The following is a 21544-nucleotide window of genomic DNA, read 5'->3' on the forward strand; positions in this document are numbered from 1 at the left end:
ATATCCAGCCAAAACTGTATATAGGCTAGATTTGAAGCTTTCGTGACTGCAAGGATCCATACTCTTAGTTTTTTCGGTAAAGTCACGTAGGTAAAAAATTACATGGAAATTAATAAATTAATTATACATTTATTGTATTACTTTCTTTTTATTAATTTTAATTTCATTTTTTACCTACGTGACTTTACCGAAAAAACTAAGAGTATGTATATAGGCTAACTGAATGAACACATCTGGCTGTCGCCTGATGAAGCTAGTTGTAATTACTGGTGGCGGGTTTAACGGCACATTTATATATTTACGTGATCTAACCCAAAAAAAAAACGTGTATTATGGATGATTTTGGTCGCGAAAGCCTCCTACGTGTTAAACTAAATGAACAACACAGACAATACAAAGGAGATGTGAAGTATTAAGATCTCGTATATGAATCCGATTATTGCCATCTCTACATCTGAATCAGCTCAAGCCTCCCGTAAAATCACGTGACTTCCGTGTGGCAACCCCCACTCTGAACCCCTCCCCCCCTCTCGCCGCACGTGAAGCAGCAGCAGCAGCGTCGAGGTCCCTTGTGTAGCCTCTAGCTCCATCATCCACAGCTTTCCTGACCCTTTGCTCTCATTTTTCCATTCCCCTCCCATGCTTAAGAGAAATTGGCTGCTGTAAATTCCACACGATAAGCCACTTCTCATTGGGCTATCATTTGTGACAGCCAGGTCCGCTTCTGAAAGAGAGCAACATTGCTCAGTGGGCCTTAACCTGGTAAAATAAAAATTCAATATTTGAAGCTTTCGTGACTGCAAGGATCCATACTCTTTGGTTTTTTCGGTAAAGTCACGTAGGTTAAACAAGAAAAACGAAAACAAATAAATTAAATCACGACGTTTCGGAGGCAACACAAGCCCCCGTCTTCAGGTGGAACAGTCACAGCAAAATTACTGTATCAAGTGAAGAGAGCTCTAAGATACACGACCTTTACACCATTGGAACCTCATTTGCCAGTAAAAAATATGATAATTGTTTTTTTACCCTTCTATCTGGCAACAAAACTGACACCTTTTTTTACAAGGAGTCATGTTTGCATCGACCACAATACCGGCAGCCATAATGCAAACAAAAAACATAACTCTGATAATATATGTATTGTCCTTGAAGTTGATTGGTCCACACCCGAGACAGCTTTCCTTAGAGCCTAGTCTCACATGGGTTGGACCAGATGACGCCAAAAGGCGCACAACTCAAAGACAATGCACCATCAGAGTATGAGAGCTCGGGGTTCTAAGGAAAGCTGTCTCGGGTGTAGACCAATCAACTTCAAGGACAGTGCATACATTATCAGAGTTATGTTTTTTGTTTGCATTATGGCTGCAGGTATTGTGGTCTCTGCAAACATGACTCCTTGTAAAAAAGGTGTCAGTTTTGTTGCCAGATAGAAGGGTAAAAAACCAATTATCATACACGACCTTATATACTGGTTAAGGGGAGGGGGGAGGAGCCAGGATGGGTCGTGGGGGGGGGTATAAGCTGGTGAGGTAAACGACCTGTGGAGCATCTTCTTGGTTCTTTCGGTAAAGTCACGTCGGACCTGTTCTTCACCTGAGGTCGGCTGCTTGTGTTGTGGCCGAAACGTCGTGAGAATTATTTTATTATGTTTTATTTTTATTATTTTATTATTTCCCTTCTACGTGACTTTACCGAAAGAGCCAAGAAGATGAATCCCTGCAGTCACGAAAGCTTTAAATCGAAATTTGACCTGTGGAGCAGTTACGGCTACGCCTGGAGCTTTGTGATGTCGATGGCGGAAGTGGATATGCAAGCTCGGATTAAGCAGACTTTTATTATGCTCGCCGGTGGGTTGCAGGCAAGCAGTGTGTGAAGCGCTAAACAACTACTATGGCTGGACAATTATAAGGCAGCAAGATTTCGATTTAAAGCTTTCGTGACTGCAGGGATTCATCTTCTTGGTTCTTTCGGTAAAGTCACGTAGAATTGAAATAATAAAATAATAGAAATAGCGAGAATTATTATATAATTTTATTATATTATTGTATTTTATTATATTATTTTACTATGTTTTATTTTTATTATTTTATTATTTCAATTCTACGTGACTTTACCGAAAGAACCAAGGCAGCTAGAGTTTGGCTTGGTTGAAAATAAAAATTGTTAGTTTTCCCTCTTATTTCCTCTTCACTCTCTTCTCTCTTCCGTGTCCCATTCCTTTAGCTTTGCATCACAGCAACAACCCGGTTATACAAAATCGGGGGATGCGTTCCTGAAAGTTGCGACGACGAATATCTAAAACGACGTCAAATCGAAGAGATTTACAGGGGGTAGGTAGGTGGAGGCGAAGGCCGAGAGGCGACGGATAACGAGAAAGGACAGACGATGCCGTCAGCGGCGTAGCTTCGGGGTTGTGAGGCGACGCTAATTGGGTAGCGGTGTTAACTATAAAGTGACGACGCATTTGCGAAAAGACGTAGAAAGGGGAGACGTAAAATCGGGGTACTTCTGTATATCCTTAACGCGATTCCCACTGCCATGGTATGAATGTGTATGTATGTTGGGCTTCTTTTGCACTATATGTAGCCAACCGTGCTAATCGGAAGTGCGCGGTAGAAAGTTGCGAGTGACTGTTAAAACACAACGTGGCCGCTGGACAGATGGGAAACTCACCTTCCCGCAGGCGAGGTGCAGCGCTGTGTTCTTTTTATCATCGGTGAGAGAGAGATCGCCCTTGGTGTTGTTCACCAGGTACTCTGCAGCGAGCACACGGGACGACACGCAACGCGTCACACGTGCGATACACACGGAGCTACTTCTACAGAAGTGTTCTTCACTGCAAGGCCCGCGGGCCACTGGCGGCCCCAGGTGGCCTTCAGAGCGGCCAAGACAATATACAAATGTGAAAACATCCCATGGTGCTGTCAAACCACAATGGTTTCAAATGTGTATCGGCTCCCGCGCTGATGTCTTCTCGGCGAAAGTAGCTATATAGCTCTTTTTCGGAAGTGACCTGGCTTCAAATAATAGCTCCTATAAGTGGCTTATCGTGTGGAAATTTATCGCAGCAAAATACTCTAAACGCGGGATGTCGATTCTAAACGTGGAAGGAAAAACTGGAGGACCCGGAGAAAAATGTACGCGACCAGGGAGAGAACATGCAAACTCCAAATATACAGCAGGCGTTAGGGTCGGGATCGAACCCACGAACTCCTGTATACCAGGCAAGGCAGTTAATATATCTTGTGACTGTGGCACTACCAAATTAAAAAAATGCATCTGCAATTCACCAAGATGGAATTTAACCAAAGTGAGCAAAAAAGCAAACAGTGAACAGGTGTTAAGCCATCAACTCTCGGACACTGGCGACCTGGTTTAATCGCTGGCGATTTGAAACCTGGATTGGAACTCGTTACTTGAGCGGTGATGGCTCTGTGCTCCGACCTCTGCTTCCCAATGCCTGGGACACACCGCCTAGGCGTGTAGCTACAAGACCGGAGCTGATCATTATTATTTCAGTTGACACCCGAATTTGAACCCAAAATCTCACGAGGTAGCTGGCTCAGCGCTCCGAAACTGCGAGTCACACGGGCCAGTCGCGCTTCAACCTCCTGTCAACAAACTCGGTTGCTAATTTTTTTTGCGTCGAATCGGCACCTGTGACCCCACCCCCCCCTCCCACACCCTCCTAGGGGCCTGTCCACCCAATCCCACGATTGGCGCTCACCCACGATGCCCGACTGCCCCTGTAGCGCGCCCGTCATGAGCGGCGTGCGGCCGTGCCGGTCCGTGGCGTCCACGCGCGCGCCGTGGCTCAGCAGCAGCTGCGCACACTCCACGTTGTCTGCGAAGGCGGCCGCGTGCAGCGGCGTCCTGCACACCCAACGTGAACACATACGCAAAGATTCCCCCCCCCTCACTCCTGTGTAGCCTTTGTACGCATGCATGTAGAACTTATTTCGCAACGTATGCTTTTGGCTGGCCATCGAACAAAGGCTGCCACCGCATCGCGCGCTTTCGGATGCGCTCCGGCGGCCATCTGGAATGCTTTTTCTTTTCCCTCCATTGTACGCTGCCGCCTTGTTTTAATGGTTGGCACACGGGACTTGCGATCCACACGTCGCCGGTTCGTTGTCCCGGCGTGGCAGTTGACAACGGTGCAAGTTTGCTCAAAATCCGCAACCTCCCCACCCTCTCCTCTGTCCACCCAGCAGTATCAACGGGTACAATATAGCCAGTCGATCAGCAGGCCGCACACACACGTTGGGGCACGTGGTGGGCAGCACTAGGCCTCTGCTGCCCAGCACTTTGCCCCAGGGCAGCCGATAACGAATGCTGACGCATGGTGGTTGGACATCCAAGACGTGGTGCATTCCTGGCGATTTGTCCATCGGCTGATTTTCACATAAATCGCAGTCTATTTGCTTCCGACATTCACCGACGTGAACGTGTTCGTGCAGTTGCCCTGCGGGCCGAGCGATCCCGCCGGGCAGGAGAAACAAAGTGCGCGTACCGCCCCTTGCTGTCCTGGCACATCACAATCTTGGCTCCCATGGTGTCAATGAGCATCTCCGCACAGCTCTCGTTATCGTTCATTCTGCGCAAGGAGACACAAAAACGCAAATCAAATTAAATCAACAACAGACCCAAGTCAATTCACTGCTGGATGAAGCCCTCCTCGCCAGTGTATGTATGTAGAACTTCTTTCGTACCGTAAGTAGCCAAATCATGCTAATCGGAGGTGCGGGGGACGGACAACAAACTAAATACAAAAAGGAGTTTTAAAGAAATTAGCTCTCAATTGAGATGATTTAAAAGTGCATAGCTCCAGTGGCTTCCTAATATCAGAAGAGCGCGTTCCAGACGGCCGCAGAAGCAGATCCGAAAGTGTGCGATGCAGTGACTGTCTTTGTTCAATGGCCAGCCAAAAGCAGTTGTTGCTGCGAGGATGGCCAGTGGTGTAAGTTGTGCTTGGTGTGGGCCCTCGTAAATTACATGGGATCCTGGGATCCTACCGACCCACCCCCCCCCCCCAACAATGTCCCCCCCCCCCCCTCTTCGTAGCCCAGCACCTGGGCCCCCCTCTCGTCGGTGGACCCCTGTACACGTGACAGCCAATCCACTGCTCCCGCTGAGCCTCTGTCAGTCATTGGGGGGTGTGTGACCATATTTAACCGTGCCGGTCGGTGTGGGTTGGTGGTTGGTGAAGATGGGGGGGGGGGGGGGGGAAAGGAGGGTGTGGCCAAGTCACCTCCTGTAAAAGAGCCAATAGCTCAGTGGGCGTTACCTGGTACAATAATACAAACTAATAATACGTTTGTGGCCAGGAATGGAAATCAGGCCACCACGATTGGTAAGCAAGGACCCACCGCACTCCCCTAAAAGATTAAGAACGCACACAAACACCAACCATGCAATCATAAACACGACCAGTGGTAATAACAAAACTGTAGGCGGCGCAAGATTACCGTGCACAGTAGAATACAAATTTATCTTACTCGATATCTAAATGCTACCGCAAGCTGAGACGCTTCACTGAACTTTGCTCGGAACTATAAATGAGAGTAACAGCAAAAATCAAAGGCGTAATTGGACAGATGAAGCGATGGGACAAAGTGGGAGCGAGCGAGGAGGACTCACACGGCACAGTGCAACGGAGTGAAGGGGTTCCCCTCGAACTTCTGGCACAGCTGCTCCAGCAGCAGCTCTACGCACGCCTCGTGGCCTGCACGACACGACACACAGCACCCCACTCACTCACCACGCAGCACGCCACGCTCACCACACAGCACCCAACTCACTCACCACACCAGCACACAGCAGCCCGCTCACTAACCACTCGCCAAACAGCACCCCACTCACTCCCTCACCACGCAGCACACCACACTCACCACACAGCACTGCCCTCCCCACTCACCACACAGCAGCCTGCTCACTAACCACTCGCCAAACAGCACCCCACTCACTCACTCACTCACCACGCAGCACGCCACACTCACCACACAGCAGCCTGCTCACTAACCACTCGCCAAACAGCACCCCACTCACTCACTCACTCACCACGCAGCATGCCACACTCACCACACAGCACTGCCCTCCCCACTCACCACACAGCAGTCTGCTCACTAACCACTCACCAAACAGCACCCCACTCACCACACAGCACCACCCTGCCCACTCACCACACAGCACTCCCCTCCCACAATCACCACACAGCAAGCCCACCCCCCCCACAATCACCACACAGCAAGCCCGCCCCCACCCACCCCTACCCTGCCCGCGTACCGTGGTACGAGGCCCAGTGGAGCGGCGTGTAGCCCCACTTGTCGGCACTGCGCAGCGCGGCGGGGGAGGCGCGCGGCGCCTGCAGGAGCTGCGCCAGCACCCCGGCGTGGCCGCAGGCGCACGCCAGGTGCAGCGGCGTGCGGCCGTGCGCGTCGCGGAGGCTCACGCTCGCCTCGTGCTGCAGCACGGCCTCCACGCACTCCTCGTGGCCCGTCGCCGCCTGCCAGGGCCCACGCAGGAAGCCACTGGAGATGTGCACTTTCAAATGTAGATTGAAAAAAAATTTCTTTAAAACCGATTTTTGAGTTTAGTTTGGTGTCCTTCCCCCGCACCTCCGATTAGCGTGGTTGGCTACGTACGGTGCGAAAGAAGTTCAATATACATACACAGCGTGGAGTTGCCGCATTTATTATTGTTTGAGATTATTTTGCTATGAATGTCCAATATTTCAGATGTTTGTGGGGCACCGCTGTGCACCGATGACACAAAGAGTCCTTTAAGGCAGTGTTTTGCAACTGGGGGGGGCGATGTTTACTGCATTGAGTAATTAGCAGGTAATTTTTCAGCATTCAAATGTTTGGTCAATACCAGTTACAGCTATGGAAGCAAACTGGAGAACCAGGAGAGGAACCCATGCAGAACAGAGGAGAAAACAAACTCCACACTGAAAGGGGCCTGAGTCAGGAATCTGCAACCCAAGGCCCTTCTCGCTGTGAGGCACCAGCGTTACCACTGCGCCGCCACTGTCTGCACGTTGACCGTGAAGATAAGTTAGTGGGGGCTTGGGGGGGCAGGACAGGGTCGCGAGAGGGGTTGATGGCCAGTGATCGAGTGACGGGCAAAGTAGTAAACATGACCCGAGAAAAAATGTCTCCGCCAAGATGGAGCGATGAAATCGATTCGCCAGCAGGCGCTAGGTGGATTGCTGCATCACGTGACTGTGAGAGATTGGTAAAAGCATTCCATCCAGCGGCGGATAGGTCATGCCTGACGATGATACTGACACAGACGGCACCCCCCCCTGGTCTGAGTCGTCTGACGATGGAGATTTGAACCAACTTCATAATCGGATCTTGGGGGCCCAACCTCCTTCAAAACACGCTGACCAGCGCGATGAAGTATGGTCAAACAACCTCCAAGACCCACACGGCATGGGGATAAATTATTCATGAACCAGTGGAAAGCGTCCGATCGACGGTGGTCATGACGACGACAAAGGCGACGGTTACGAAGGTGACGATGACGACGAGCACAGAGCAAGGGACGAGAGAGCCGCGACACCCCCCCCCCCACCAGGGCTGCCGTTAGAGGTCGCAATCGGGTACCCGATACTCGTACCCTACCCGATACCCGGCTACCCGTACCCGGCCGGGTACGGGTACCCGTTTGTGACCCTGGTGCGGCCGGGTACGGGTAAGGAATCAAAACCCGTTTGCGACCTCTGGCTGCCGTGCCTCACCCCGCGGTGCAGAGTGGTGCGTTTCTGGAGGTCGACGGCGTCAGGGTTGGCGCCCTTGTCCATCAGCAGCAGCACGCAGTCCGTGTGCCCGTTGGTGACGGCTAGCATAAGCGGCGTCCTGTCGGTACGCACAAACAAAAAAACATTTTACGTAGCTTTTTTCAGAAGTGACCTGGCCACAATTTATAGCTCAACGAAGTGGCTCATCACGTGGACATTTAGAGCAGCTAAATACTCTAAACGCATGATGTTGATTCTAAACATGGAGGGAACAAAAAAATGGAGGACGTGGAGAAAAATCCACGCGACTACGGGGAGAGAGACGCATGCAAACTCCAAATATACAGCAGGCGTCAGGGACCGGGATCAAACCCACAACCTCCTCCATCTCGCCACCGGGGACAACCCACAACCATCTATGAGATACCGGACATCTGTGAAAGAGAGCTTCATAGCGCATCGGATTCCTCCAGGATAAATAAAGATTATGATTCTGACAATCGGTGAACGCCATGCAATTGCTTGTTGACAGGAGGTGCCTCCAACAGAGGGAGCGCGAGCAGAAGGAGAGGCCGTTCCGCCCGAGCCAGACGTCTTGGAAGAGGCGAGAGTACCCCACATTTGACTGCACCACACGTGACCCGACAAACCGCGCTGTACCCAATGATACTGCCGAGTGAACAAAAGCGGGAGGTGTGACTTAAGAAAATCTCACCATCGTTTCAAGTCCCGCGCCGGGAGATGGAGCGGCAAAATTATTGACATTAATATTACACTGTGACATTTTGGTGTCTGCACCATGGCAATGTCTATGCTGTGTGTTGGTGCCGTGGTGGTGTTGGTGCCGTGGTGGTGTTGGTGCCGGTGCCATGGTGGTGTTGGTGCCGTGGAGGAGTTGGCGCTGGGAACGTACTGCCCCTCGGAGTCCTGCGAGTCCACCGCCGCGATCCCCTCCTTACACTCGAGCAGAACTCGGAGGCTCTCGGCGTGGCCGTTACACGCTACGCATACGTGACACCACAATGGGGGGGGGGGGGGGGACACACACAGGGTTAGTTCCGTGAGTCTTAACGTGTTCCAGCCGAGGTTGACACTGTAGACCACGTGATGCATGACGCCACTTCGTTGCGAAGCTCAGAAGGCAATGAGATTCCCGGAGCTAAACGAGCGTCGCAGCAGTGCTCAGCTCCTGTTCACGACCCCGAGCCAGTGGAAATTTCCACATCCCTATGGCAGGAGCGAGTCTATCCATAGCACAACCACTGTTGACTTCCTCACAAAGCGATACTTTTTTTATCGACCCCAGAAGCGATGATGGGGGCGAACCAACCAACTCCCAACCAGGATTTGAATTCGCGACCTTCCGATCGTGCCGAGCCACCTGCCCAGTAATCTCAGATCATCATCTTGCTGACCGCTTAATCAAGCGTCACAGAATACAAACGCGCAGTGAGAAGCATCACAGAATCCGCGCGCGAGTGTATATAGCGTGTATTGACGCGTGTTGCTCCTGCGACGGCATCGGCGCTCACCGGCGGAGTGCAGCGGGCAGCGCTTGGCGGCGGTGCCGCTGCTGGCTCCGGCGCAGGCCCCGTTCGCCAGCAGCGTCTCGACGCATTCCGTGTGGCCCCGTGCCGCCGCCAGCTCGAGGGGCGCGCGGCCGTGCCCGTCGCGCATGTCCGCCTCGCCCACGAAGCGCAGCAGCACCTCCAGCGCCTGGTGGTGCCCGTGGTAGGCCTGCCGGGAGCCAGCCGGCGGGTACGAGTGTCGGTCGGGTGGGGTGGGCGGTGGGGGGTGGGGGGGGGGGCAGTGGTCGCGCAGCGATTGGCGCGCTGCGCTACGAAGCCGGCAGCTCGAGTTCGAATCCCGATCATGGCCAACACCGGTGACGATTATCTGAACCGGTCCTGGTCGACTCGGCCTCAAACGAGTACCTGGTGCGGTTGTGTAAACATCGCCACTAGGGAGACAAAGGCAGCCGGGCGTGGTGCTGGTCACTCACCTCCTCGTGTGCCGTGCTGGCCTTCACAGGGTGCTCGCTCACAGCACTTGTCCCAAAAGTCAGTGAAGGCTATATAGGAGGGTGGATCTTTGTCGTTTGTGGGGGTGGAAGCAGTTTTTTTTTTTCATAGTTTCTTGGTTTAGTAATTATTTCCCCCAATGTTAGCCCGATTGTGTTAAGTGTGTCAGGTCACAAGAAGAAGGACTACCCCTTCGGAAACTCTCGCAGAGCAGAGGAATATTTATTTGAAGTAGGTTAAGCCCCCACGCGCTCCCCCATACAATTCAACTCAATATTCTACGGTGCTTGTGGGCTAACGAGGGGGCAAAGACTCACGGCCAGGTGCAGGGGGCTGACGAGCGAGTGGCTGTCGGGATCGCGAAGCAACTCAGCTCCAGCCATGTCCAGCAACTAGTCACGGGCACGGACACCGCACGGGTCGGCACACCGAGGGCAGGGGTGGGGGGGAGAGGGTCGACAGACAGAAGGTGAAGAAGCGGAGTGATAAACGGCGGAGTTCATAGAGTGGTTTAACACATAGGCTTTCGCGACCAATATTATTCATAATCAACGTTTTTGGGTTTAGATCGCGTTATTTATAAATGTGTCGTAACCACAACATTTACAATTTTGTAAATGTTGTGGTTTCACGCTTCAACACACCGGTGGGCTAAAGCAGTGAACTATTTGTCTTTTGTCAACGTGACACTTTTTTACTGATTGGCCGTGTCGGGTGGTGGAGGGTTACGACACATTTATAAATAACGCGATTCATAGAGTGGTGTTAGTGGTAGAAGGGTAGAGGGTGGTGGTGTTGGTGATAAGAGAGTAGAGGGTAGTAGTGTCCGTGGTATTGCGTACAGTGATAAGAGGGTGGTGTTAGTGATAGAGCAGTATAGGATGGTGGTATTCGTGGTAGAGGGTGGAGATATAGAGGGCGACGGTGATGGAGATTTTGTGTGGTGGAGGGTAGAGTGGTAGAGGAGCGGTGGTGTTGGTGGTAGAGGGGAGAGTCGTAGTCTGTTGTAGTAGCAGTGTTGGCGTTTCGTGAGTACGGTGCTGTGGGTTAGTCGCAGGGATGAGTGTGCGTTGTTGTTGTTGTTGGGGCTGGTGCTGGGCTCACAAGCTCAAGGCACAGCCGGTGCCCAAAGGCTGCGGCGTAATGCGCCGCCGTGTAGCCCTGTTTGTCGCGCAGCGCCGGCTCCGCTCCGTTCTGCAGGAGGTGCTCCAGGCACCTGTGCAGCCGATATGGAACACGTCAACTCCTGGCGGGGCCCACACCAACACAATACCACACCGCCGCGCTGCCACACACACAGCAAAACTCACGTAACACACACCATGCACCGCCGCTGCTAACTAAGCCCACCACACACAGCATAACATTGCCATGCCAAACCAAGCCGTCACACAACCCCAAGCGCAGCAGACACTGGCAAACAGAGAAAAACATTTGCGTGCAACACACCAAGCACAAACAGCCACATCATGTCTCGCACCGCCACGCTACGCCACACCATGAACAACGACACACCACGTGACCACACCGAGAAGCGCCGCCCAAGAAACTGGCCACACTACACCACGTACAGCGACACCATTCCACCCCAAGCACTACTGCACAAGTATGTCTACGCCACCCAACACGTACCTTGCTACAGGACAGACAGCCACACTAACCAATCCCGTATGCTGCACCACCACACAACACCCGAACTACAGTCGCACACCAACAAACACCGTCATACCACTCCACGCACACATTCACACCACGGCACACCCACAAAGATAGCCACAGCGAGAGCCGTATATAACCACACAGAAACGCAAAGAGAAACGCGTAGCTATGCCATGACATCGCACCCAGCCACCCAATGCCATACACAGCCAATGTCACCACACATAGCCATACTCCATGACACACATAATACGCACGACCACACCATGCACCGCCACTCCACGCCACACAACACTCAAACCAAGCTCCACAGCACGCCATGCGACACCGCACCACAGGTAACGCAGGTAACGCGGCGCAGAATGCAATGCACGCGATAATCCGGTGCACATTTAACAGAGCGCAGTGTGTGTGCACAACACCGGTCCACAACACACAAAGCCGACTGTGCAAGGAAGCAACACGGACGTCGCTGTTCGGAACGCTTATCCCCCAAAGCACGCCATGCAGGTAAAATTGAATTTATAAAATAATAAAACCAACGAAAATCGGACCCAGGTTCGACTTTTAAGGACGGACGCACGCGGTGTTTCGACGATGCGGGACAACTGCAGGCTGGATCGTGTGTTTGGGCGAGAGGCACCTTCACAGATTTTCCGATGTGATAATAATGGCTCAACTGGCAGCAATTTAAACACTTCCCCCCCTACCACCCGCTCTCCAAATACCTGTGAAGAGCGAAAATCAGCTAACACGCGAATTGGGCTCCAGGTGTTGAGAGCTAGCATCTTGAGGCACCGTGATGGACTGCAGTTTTCCCTCACTTTACGCGGCAGCGGACGCGTTCCAAATGGATGGCTCACAAAGCGAAATGAGAAGCGCACACTGTACACTACACATTGCCCTCCCACGTCCAACCGCATAGCCACGTGTGTGAATTAAAACCGTATAATGTACCGAACTTTGGGTAGAAATAGGTCGTCGGCATATCGAGCGCCAAATCGTGCAAACCGAACCCGTGTAGAGCGGGGGGAAACCTGTATTAAGATGCTGTTAAAATCCCACTTGTGCCCTGCCCATCTGAGAGACGTGGGCGCCTTGGATGACCGCGAGCAGTCCCTCTGTCGTGTCTGGAGCTGCCGTGGTTGGGGACAGGAACTCGGAGTCCACCGATGTTTGAAATCGGTCTCAAGCTCACGTCTAAATATGAAGAGTACGAATAATCATTTAGAGCCCTTTGTCGATCCACCGCTAAAAGGACACTGTGATGGTCATGAGGGTTGTTTGACCGTACTTCGCCACGCTGGTCAGTGCTGGTCGGTGAAGGAAGGAAGCCCAGGGAGAGGTTCAGATATCACTCGCCACTGGCAAGGAATCGAACTCAGGTCGCTGGGTTCACGACGGCGTGCACGAAGCTTTTTCTCGGAAACTAAACTTTGTGAAGACACATCCTAAGTGTGTAGCTGCAAGATGAGAGCCGCTTGCTCGTTTTTTCCCACTTTGCGTCTCGATTTAAATCCCATCACCCAGGCAGAGGACAGAGGAGTCAGAAGCCGCCCTCCAAATCCTCGCAGGAGCAAAAGGGCACCGAATCCCAGAGCAGCTACGGCAAGGAAGCAGTGCAAAGGATTATGGGACAGGATGGAGGAAGCCCGCAAAGCCAGCACCGGCACAGAGACAAGCAGCGCGGGATGGGGGAGGCAGAGGCGGTGCCTCCTACAGCGACGACCACTTACATCAGCGCATCCTTCTGCAATTTGTCAAGCGAACTACCGGCTTCCTCCACGTCACAACTTTCCAACAAATTGTTCTTCCTTCACGGGGGAACGATATACAGAGGGTGACACACACACTCGACGGCACACACAGGGCACGCGGCACAGCGCCGAGGTACATTTTTACCGCGCCAGTGGGGTGGCGCGCTCACGCACAGGCGGCGAGCACGAGATGCAAATGCAGCGAGGGAGTTGACGCGAGCACCTGTGAAATTCTGCGCGAACGTTTAAAACGGAGCGGCGTGCGAGTTCTGGCCGAGCGCCATTACAAGAGAGTTATAAGAGTTGCAAAAGTATATGCGGGGGCGTTACGAGGGTGTCGCTTTAAGCGCCATGCCACCGTTGCCTGCGATTTGAAAGAAAGCTGCGCGAGTGTTGCATGCAACTGTTGAACGAGTGCTGATAAAGGCGCGCGAGAGTAGTGTGCGACTGTTGCTGTTGCATTGGTCTTGCTACAGAGTTGCGCGGGTGTTATGCGATTATTTTACGGCTGTTGATAGAGAGGCACCTGAACTTTACAGCAGCGTTCATTGCACAAACATCGCATAAATGTCGCATGGCTATTGTACGAACGTTGCACGAATGCTACGCTGGCGTTTAAAAAGCGAGTTACCCAATCTGGCAGTACTACGCAAGTACTGCCAGATTGCTGCAAACCTCTAACGGTGCTTTATTCATTTGCCCGAGCGTCGTGCAATTGTCGCTCGCAGCAGCTACGCAGCTGCCGCAGGAGAGCCACGCGCTCGCTCCCCCCCCCACCGCCCCACCGCCGTCTCACCCCACCTGGCGTCTCGGTCGGCGCCGGCGGTGTAGTGCAGCGGGCTGCACCCCCGCGCGTCCAGCTCGTTGGGCGCCGCCCCCGACAGCACCAGCTTCACCAGCGACAGGTAGTGGCAGCTGGCGGCCGCGTAGTGCAGCGCCGTCCTGCGGCGAAACGACGGGCGCGGGAGGGCGCCGGCCGATCAGGGTCGCGGGGGCGACGCGACACGAATAGCAACGTCGCGACGATATACTTCAGAAGGCGGGTCCAGCCACTTGGCGCGCACAACTTATTTTGCTTTGCAGATTTTGTTAAGTGCTCTCCTCCACCTACCCGTTTCCCCTCCCCCAACTCCCGTCCCTTCTGTCCCTTTACCTTTGTTCTTCTTCCCTCATCTTCTCTTCCCCATATAAAAGAAATCCATGCTCCCACCTCGGTCCCAACTTGAGTGGGGCGGTGAGCCCAATCAACGTTTTTCCCTCCCCTAAACCCAGGAGCGCTGAGTTCAGGACTTTTGTCCTCGGAGTTTCTGTGCCCCCCCTCCCCCTCCCTTTGTTACGGTTCACGCTCTGTCCGGGGCTCTTGTTGAATTACATAAAATCTAAAGCCCCCGCGCGCCAGGCGACGCGGCCTTTCGTTCAGACGTCCCTGCAGCCAAGTACTGACGACGCTCGACGTGGTTGAGCAAAGAACGCCGCCTTTATCGTCGCTAGATTTAGTTTTAGAAGTTGTCCTTCAGCTTGCTGGCGATCCGAGGCAATAACAGTTTACCGCGGAAAAACGCTCGTACGCGTGACAAAGACATTGTTTGGGCTATGTTGGGTGGTGGAGGGGTTTTATGGTACAGATTTGGCAGGATCATTAGGCGACGCAACCCATAATAAATAATTAATCTTAAGATTGCCTGCAAATTGCAAGGTGTTAAATAAATAAAAGGTTTAACGAAAATTACAAACCTCGGGGCACTTGCAAAGACTTCGATGAAAAATGTAAAAAAATATATATATCTAGCCTTCCGTCATTCCACTGCTGAATGAAAGCTTCCCGACATGTTGTTTCGCCATACTTCACCAAATTGGTCAGTTCAGGTAGGTGAAGCCAGAGGAACCAGGGCCGGTTCAGATATTGCCGGCCACCGATGTCACTTTTAGTGACCACGACTCCCCCACAGATGCCTGTTATAGGTGCATTAAAAAAACATCTGGAGCAGGACTCTCCGAAACACGGAGTCTTGAGACTCAATCGAGGCTCACTAACACAGAACAGCGGGCAGTGTCTGCACGCGAGCCTGCGACCCGTGACCCATCGCTTTGGCGGCAGGGGTTGGTAGATCCCGCAGGGATGCGCAAAACCCCCTGGGGCTTATATTCATATTCTTAGGTTTTTTAGGTAAAGTCACGTAGGTAAAAATTAAAATTAATAAAAGTAAAATAAAAATCACGACGTTTCGGAGGCAACACAAGCTTCCGTCTTCAGGTGGAACCGTCACAGCACGACTGCTGTATCAAGTTGCAAAGTGGCCAGGAGAAGGCAGTACAGCAAGCCGTTGGGTTGTCAACTCCCTCCCTACGATTCTCCTCCTGCAACGCCCTCCCCCATCGTGCAACCCATCTAACCGCTCACGGCCGTGGCCGTTCCTCCACTCCACGGTTGTCGTACTCTACCGTTCACTTGTAAACCATATTCATATTTACAGGGAGAGAGAGGTAGAACTGGCTCTTGAACACTCGAATCCCGGGCGTGACCTGGCACACACCAGTACCGACGTACCTGCCATAGCGGTCCTTCTTGCCCAGGTCAGCGCCACTGGACAACAGGAGGTTGATGCACTCAGCGTTTCTGCACATGCGCACGAAGGTACGCAGGAGAGAGAGAGAGGGGACCAAAATATAAACCTGGGTTGTTGGAACGGAGTGCATGGAGGGGAACAGAGTAGGATGAGAGGTAGGAGAGTGCGTGGAGGGGAGTAGAGTGAGATGAGAGAGGAGAGGTAGGAGAGTGCGTGGAGGGGAGTAGAGTGAGATGAGAGGGGAGAGGCAGGAGAGTGTGTGGAGGGGAGTAGAGTGAGATGAGAGGGGAGAGGTAAGAGAGTGCGTGGAGGGGAGTAGAGTGAGATGAGAGGGGAGAGGCAGGAGAGTGTGTGGAGGGGAGTAGAGTGAGATGAGAGGTGAGAGGTAGGAAAGTGCGTGGAGGGTAGTAGAGTAAGATGAGAGGGGAGAGGCAGGAGAATGCGTGGAGGGTAGTAGAGTGAGATGAGAGGGGAGAGGTAGGAAAGTGCGTGGAGGGGAGTAAAGCGAGATGAGAAGAGAGGTAGGAGAGTGCGTGGAGGGGAGTAGAGTGAGATGAGAGTGGAGAGCCAGGAGAGTGCGTGGTGGGGAGTAGAGTGAGATGAGAGGGGAGAGGTAGGAGAGTGCGTGGAGGGGAGTAGAGTAAGATGAGAGTGGAGAGCCAGGAGAGTGCGTGGTGGGGAGTAGCGCGAGGTGAGAGGTAGGTAGAGGCGAGTCCGTGGAAGATCTTGCGGATGGAGTGCAATCGTGAAATCGATCACAGATTGCCGTTTGGCGTTGCGTGCTTTACCCTCCGGCTGCGGCAGCGTGAAGACAGGTTCGCCCAAACTCATCCACAGCGTCCACGTCAAAGCCTGGGCCGGGTTTGGGACAGAAAAACGGATTAACGGCGACTCAGGGACGCATACGTTCATGTCGAGGTTGCCGAGTAAGCCAGTGGGGACGCATTCAGCAGTCACCGAATGAATTTCCAAAATGCTGGCGGCAAATGAAGCGGGCAGTTGCGTTAGCATGCTGTCCGTGGTTTGAGAAGACTCGCGTGTTAACTGAAGTGCGGACCCACTAAAAAGGTAGTTACTGAAACGGCCGGCAGGCTCCACAAGCTAATAGTTTTGCTCCAACAGAACGGCGCGAATACGAAATGTATCAAACTACTATCACTATCATTAGAAATCTGGCAGAGTGCAGACAATGCCGTGGTGTAGATACCGCCGTGGTACGGACACCAATATGTTGGGGCGTGAAATTCACGTTAAATGAATCTGTTGCTTGACCTCTGCAATCCACCCCCACCACACACCTCTGTTCACCCACCAAGATCAATGGGCACATCACACCATTACACCCCGCTGCTGTACTTAATTTTATTTATTTTGCCTCGTGTCTTTGGTGGCCTGGGTCCCTCTTGCAAATTGTTTTACTATCCTGGCCTCTTGAGTTCTCATCTTGTTCAACAAATTAAACTCAAACCCTCTAACGATGCTCTATGCAACTCCCTCTCCACTGGAGGCCCTGCCATCAGCAGCAGCACCACCAACCAGCGCTCGACAAGGAAACGTTCCCCCACCCTCGCGTTATAATGAGGAGCCCCCCGCTTCCCATCCCTCCCCTGCCACGAGTGAGTGGAGAGCACTCACCCGGCGTGAGGAGCTTGCGGCAGCAGTCGGAGAAACCGCTCAGCGCCGCCAGGTGCAGCGGAAACATCCCGTGGCTGCCCCTCCTGCGCTCCGGCACGGGGGGAGGGAATATCAACATTGGCAAGATGAGAAGAAATATATATTCGAAGAGGTTTTACCCTTTCTGGCAATAAACCGGTGTTCAGATATTCAAACACCAAACATGACGTCTTCATTATAAACCACCCGTACTTGTGGCAAAAAGTGCTCCGATGATATATGCATTGGCTTTGATTGGCCTACACCAGAGACGGCCTTCTTTGTGGCATTGTCTCACCACCGGTGTTAGACCAGAGAACAACTAACAGCACGAAGGCGATGGCAAACATTGGCAGCGACGTCCAGTTGTGATGCCCAATGGGACGGTCCCAGCGACGCGAGCGATTATTCAAGCCGACGCCACAATCGCCCGTCGCGTGTCGCGCGTCGCCCACACGAGTTTGGAGGCAAGGGTTGGTGGATCACGTAGAGATTCGTAAAATTCGCGAATCCCGTCAGCTAGAATGCAAGGCGGTCATCAGGAGGTGGCCGGGCAGTAACTGGGCTCAAAATAACCCATCTGTGCGGAGAGTTAGCCCCTTCAACCTGCAGCCATCTTGTGGGGGGGACAACCAACTGAGATGACGTTACGCCACCGCGTTACTGCACCGCTCAGCTGCGGCAGCTCAAGAAAGTAATTCGTCGTCGACCGCTCAGAGACCACGTGATAACGGTGTGCGCATTCCCCGTCGTGCGAAAAGCATTCACAAGCAGAAGAACAGTATAACAGGGAAAAGGCGTTCGATGAACATGATTAAAAATCGCTGATCCACAAGCACCGTTACACGCTGACAAAACTGCTTGAAATAATCTATTGGGCCAAACATGCCAATGCTGGAACCCTCCTGAAAAATCCTTGTGACTGCATAAATAACAAATGACACTATTATATTGAATTTTGCACGGGATGGTAAAAACAACCAACGTGCTCGTGGTTGTCCTTTGTGAGTGGAACAGAATGTTCCTTACTCGTTCGTAAAAGATAGACTAAAAACATTGTTTTATCAACTTCGTCAAAAAACCCAACCCCGGGGAAGGAAAACATCACTCGGCATCCAATCATCATTCTCCAAAGTAAACGAGTCAGATTCCCTGCACGATTATCTCTTTTGCAAGGAAGTTCTGGATATCCTGCTATTTTGTTCAAAAATAACTCTTCACTTGAACGAAAGGTAAAAAGACACAGCGCCCTGCAAAATTTCCTGCTCACACCACTACTGCTGCTGGTAGAAGGTCCTCAACGCGAGGTCGTAGCTCTCGAGAGCCCGTCCAGAGGCGATGCTTCCACACGGATCAATCTACGGCACAACACGCGACCGGCCATGGTGCGACCCCCCCCCCCCGCCCCCATTTAAACTGCCGGGTGGACAGAGACCTCCGGGGGGATTTGAATCGGAGACAGGCACACAGCGACGCCCCAGCTTGCCGACATGAAACCATCGGTCACGAGAACATCCGAGCCGAGTCAGCGCGGGACATTCGCTGTACGCGTGGTTCTCCGCTAGCCGTTTGGCGAGCCGGAAAGCAAAACCGTGCTGCGCTGCTGGCCTCGCGTAGACGTCTGAAGCCGACTCGGGGCCACGCAGGGCCAGGCACAGTGCTAATGGCCACCTTCATTACGTGTGACGTCATCTTATTTAAATTCATATCACGCCTTGACAATGGCGCTGAACAAAGAATTATCTATTTGTACAGCAGACGTGTGAAATAAACGATGGTGAAAGCAACAAAAAGTGATTAATGATGAGTGAGTGTGGTGAATGGGTAGGAAAGTTGGGAAAGGGGACGGTGTTAAGGATGGGGGAGGGAAGGGAAAGAGGAGTTTGCTTAAGCGAGGGAAAACAAGCGAGTTTTAAAAGAAGAGCAAAAAATGGACAGTGAAGCTGGTTGTTTGATATGTTTGGGGCAGTTTGTCCCTCCACACTTCTCGACTCGTTCATGCCGCGTGATGTCCTTGGCACGGCTCTGCTTCTAAAATGGAAAAACAATGCTGATGCCTACCGAGCCACACCAGGCTTGCTCAGCACGGCCCCGGTGCGGCTCGGTTGTGCAAGTGGAAAGTTAAAAGTGGCACTGGCCTGGCAGCATCGGCGCCGTTGGAGATGAGGGTGTTGATGAGCAGCTCGTGGCCATAGCGTGCGGCGATGTGCAGCGGCGTGTTCCCCTCCTTGTCCCCGCAGTCGATCTCACCACCTGGGTCGCACGGGCAGACCAGCGGACGCACAGACGCGAAAAGCAGCGTTACTCCAACGCGCGAGAGTAGCATCGCTTCACAAGCACCAGAACCCATACGGAAGCCTCTCGCAAAGCAGTGTGACCCGTGCGTCAAGAGAACGGCCGCAGAAGAGATTTTTCACAGAACCTCTCTTTGAAAATGCCTCAAGCGGACTCTTTTAGCCTTTCTTTGGCGATGCTGCGTTGGCAGCAGTGCACAAGTACAATTAACAAACAAATTAATAAGTGTGCTTTGATGAAGGGCCCTTTGCCCAGAACGTCGTGTATTTATTTTATTTTAAGGCCACAGTGTTATTGACGAATGCGTCGACTTTATTTACATTTTACGCAGCACAGGGTGCATTTTCCCATAAACCCAACAGTGAAACCGCTTGTCGCACGACAATCAACAAACAAGTTTTGAATCTTCACCGCCGGAATTCATGTACAAGTGTGAACAAAGAGCCATATATAAAAAAAACGTGGTCGTTTGTTTTTGCAGTCATTGGCGAGCAGCCCGAGACCATAGACTGGCTGCCGTTAAGAACCCGGCGCAAAATCGGGAGCAACCGCAACCCAGACTCGAACCCAGGTGCACCGCAGTGTTTGGCTCAGTGCTCGGACCCATGAGCCACCCAGCCACCTCGAGTGACACGCGATGTAAACACGAGAGAAATCGCTGTGGATTTACATGCCGTGAAATTGTAATACAGTACACGGTCTATATATAAACACACCGTTCTGAATGAGAGTCTGTGATCTTGTGAATCGTCCATGAATTGCGGTCATGTGCAGTGGGCTCTTCCCATCGTAGCTCTGAAAAAACAAAGCACACACACACACAGTGATAACACACATCACACACACATGCACATTCAACAGTGACCACACATACATCGCATACACAAAACAGACAAAACAGTGACCACACAGACCATAAAGACTGCTCACATCACATACAAAACACGCAATTACAGGACACATGCACAGAAAGCAATACAAAGGTTGCTCGTATAGCCTTAACAGACTGCTGGGGCAAGTGCTGTTGGCGAGCACCTATGAAGGCCGGCACAGTACACGAGGGGATGGGTGGCCAACACCATGCCCGACCACCTTTGTCTCCCCAGTGGCGATGATTTTACAGGCTGCGCGAGGTACTCATTTGAGGCCGAGTCGAACTCGCGGAAGCCCAGGACCGGTTCAGATAATCGTCACTGGTGTTGGCCGTGTGTGGGAATTGAACTCGGGTGGCCAGGTTCGTAGTACAGCGCGGTAACCCGCTACGCCACCGCTCCTCAAAAAACGAGTGCGCCGACCACGTGCCACGCACACGCGCGCCAAGTGCGCGTACTCGTACGTTCACCGCACTCCACGGGACCCAAGACCGATTCCACACGACAATGAGCCGCTTCGTCGAGCGATCATTTGCGATAGCCAGGTCGCTTCTGAAAAAGAGCTACGTAGCTCAGTAGTAGGCCTTACCTGGAAAAATAAAAAATTGTTCAATTTTGGACCGATTCAAGGCAACGGGCCGACATCGCAGGCAAGGGTGTCGCGATCGGTGGCGTGGAGCTGCGCCGGCGCCTTGCCTGCGCGTTCACGTCCGCGTGGTGGTTGACCAGCAGCTCCAGGCAGATGGCACCGTGCGTGGATGCGGCGGCGAAGTGAAGGGCGGTGAAGCCCCGCTCGTTGTGGTGGCCGGCGTCGGCGCCGGCGCCCAGCAGCTCGCTCACGACGGCGTCCTGCCCGTTGTGGCACGCCACGTGCAGCGCCGTGTTGCCGAAGCCGTTGAACTCGTTCATCTGCAAGCGCGCAGATGAACAGGTTAAAAACACGTCGTTATCCGCGCCTTAAAGAACCCACAGG

General features: G+C 52.6%; 1 protein-coding gene across 5 annotated transcripts in view; it reads right to left on the reverse strand.

The window, feature by feature from the left end:
• LOC144724678 (serine/threonine-protein phosphatase 6 regulatory ankyrin repeat subunit A-like) overlaps positions 1-21544 on the reverse strand; it is a 58542-nt gene that overhangs the window by 11313 nt on the left and 25685 nt on the right. For 4 of the 5 annotated variants that reach the window (XM_078603985.1, XM_078603989.1, XM_078603986.1 and 1 more), the window contains 18 exons: positions 21268-21480; positions 20416-20494; positions 19543-19657; positions 17387-17469; positions 16540-16603; positions 15733-15801; positions 13986-14126; positions 13164-13241; positions 10873-10984; positions 10086-10160; positions 9280-9484; positions 8661-8748; positions 7748-7865; positions 6289-6508; positions 5644-5728; positions 4517-4600; positions 3731-3876; positions 2677-2759 (listed from right to left, as the gene is read on the reverse strand). In XM_078603985.1, the coding sequence (XP_078460111.1) occupies positions 2677-2759; positions 3731-3876; positions 4517-4600; positions 5644-5728; positions 6289-6508; positions 7748-7865; positions 8661-8748; positions 9280-9484; positions 10086-10160; positions 10873-10984; positions 13164-13241; positions 13986-14126; positions 15733-15801; positions 16540-16603; positions 17387-17469; positions 19543-19657; positions 20416-20494; positions 21268-21480 (2058 nt within the window). The remainder of the gene's footprint in view (positions 1-2676; positions 2760-3730; positions 3877-4516; positions 4601-5643; positions 5729-6288; positions 6509-7747; positions 7866-8660; positions 8749-9279; positions 9485-10085; positions 10161-10872; positions 10985-13163; positions 13242-13985; positions 14127-15732; positions 15802-16539; positions 16604-17386; positions 17470-19542; positions 19658-20415; positions 20495-21267; positions 21481-21544) is intronic. The other variant, XM_078603988.1, reaches the window with a different exon arrangement.

This window comes from Lampetra planeri, chromosome 21 (genome assembly GCF_965212315.1).
Source record: "Lampetra planeri chromosome 21, kcLamPlan1.2.h2, whole genome shotgun sequence".
In the NCBI taxonomy this organism is placed as follows: Eukaryota; Metazoa; Chordata; class Hyperoartia; order Petromyzontiformes; family Petromyzontidae; genus Lampetra; species Lampetra planeri.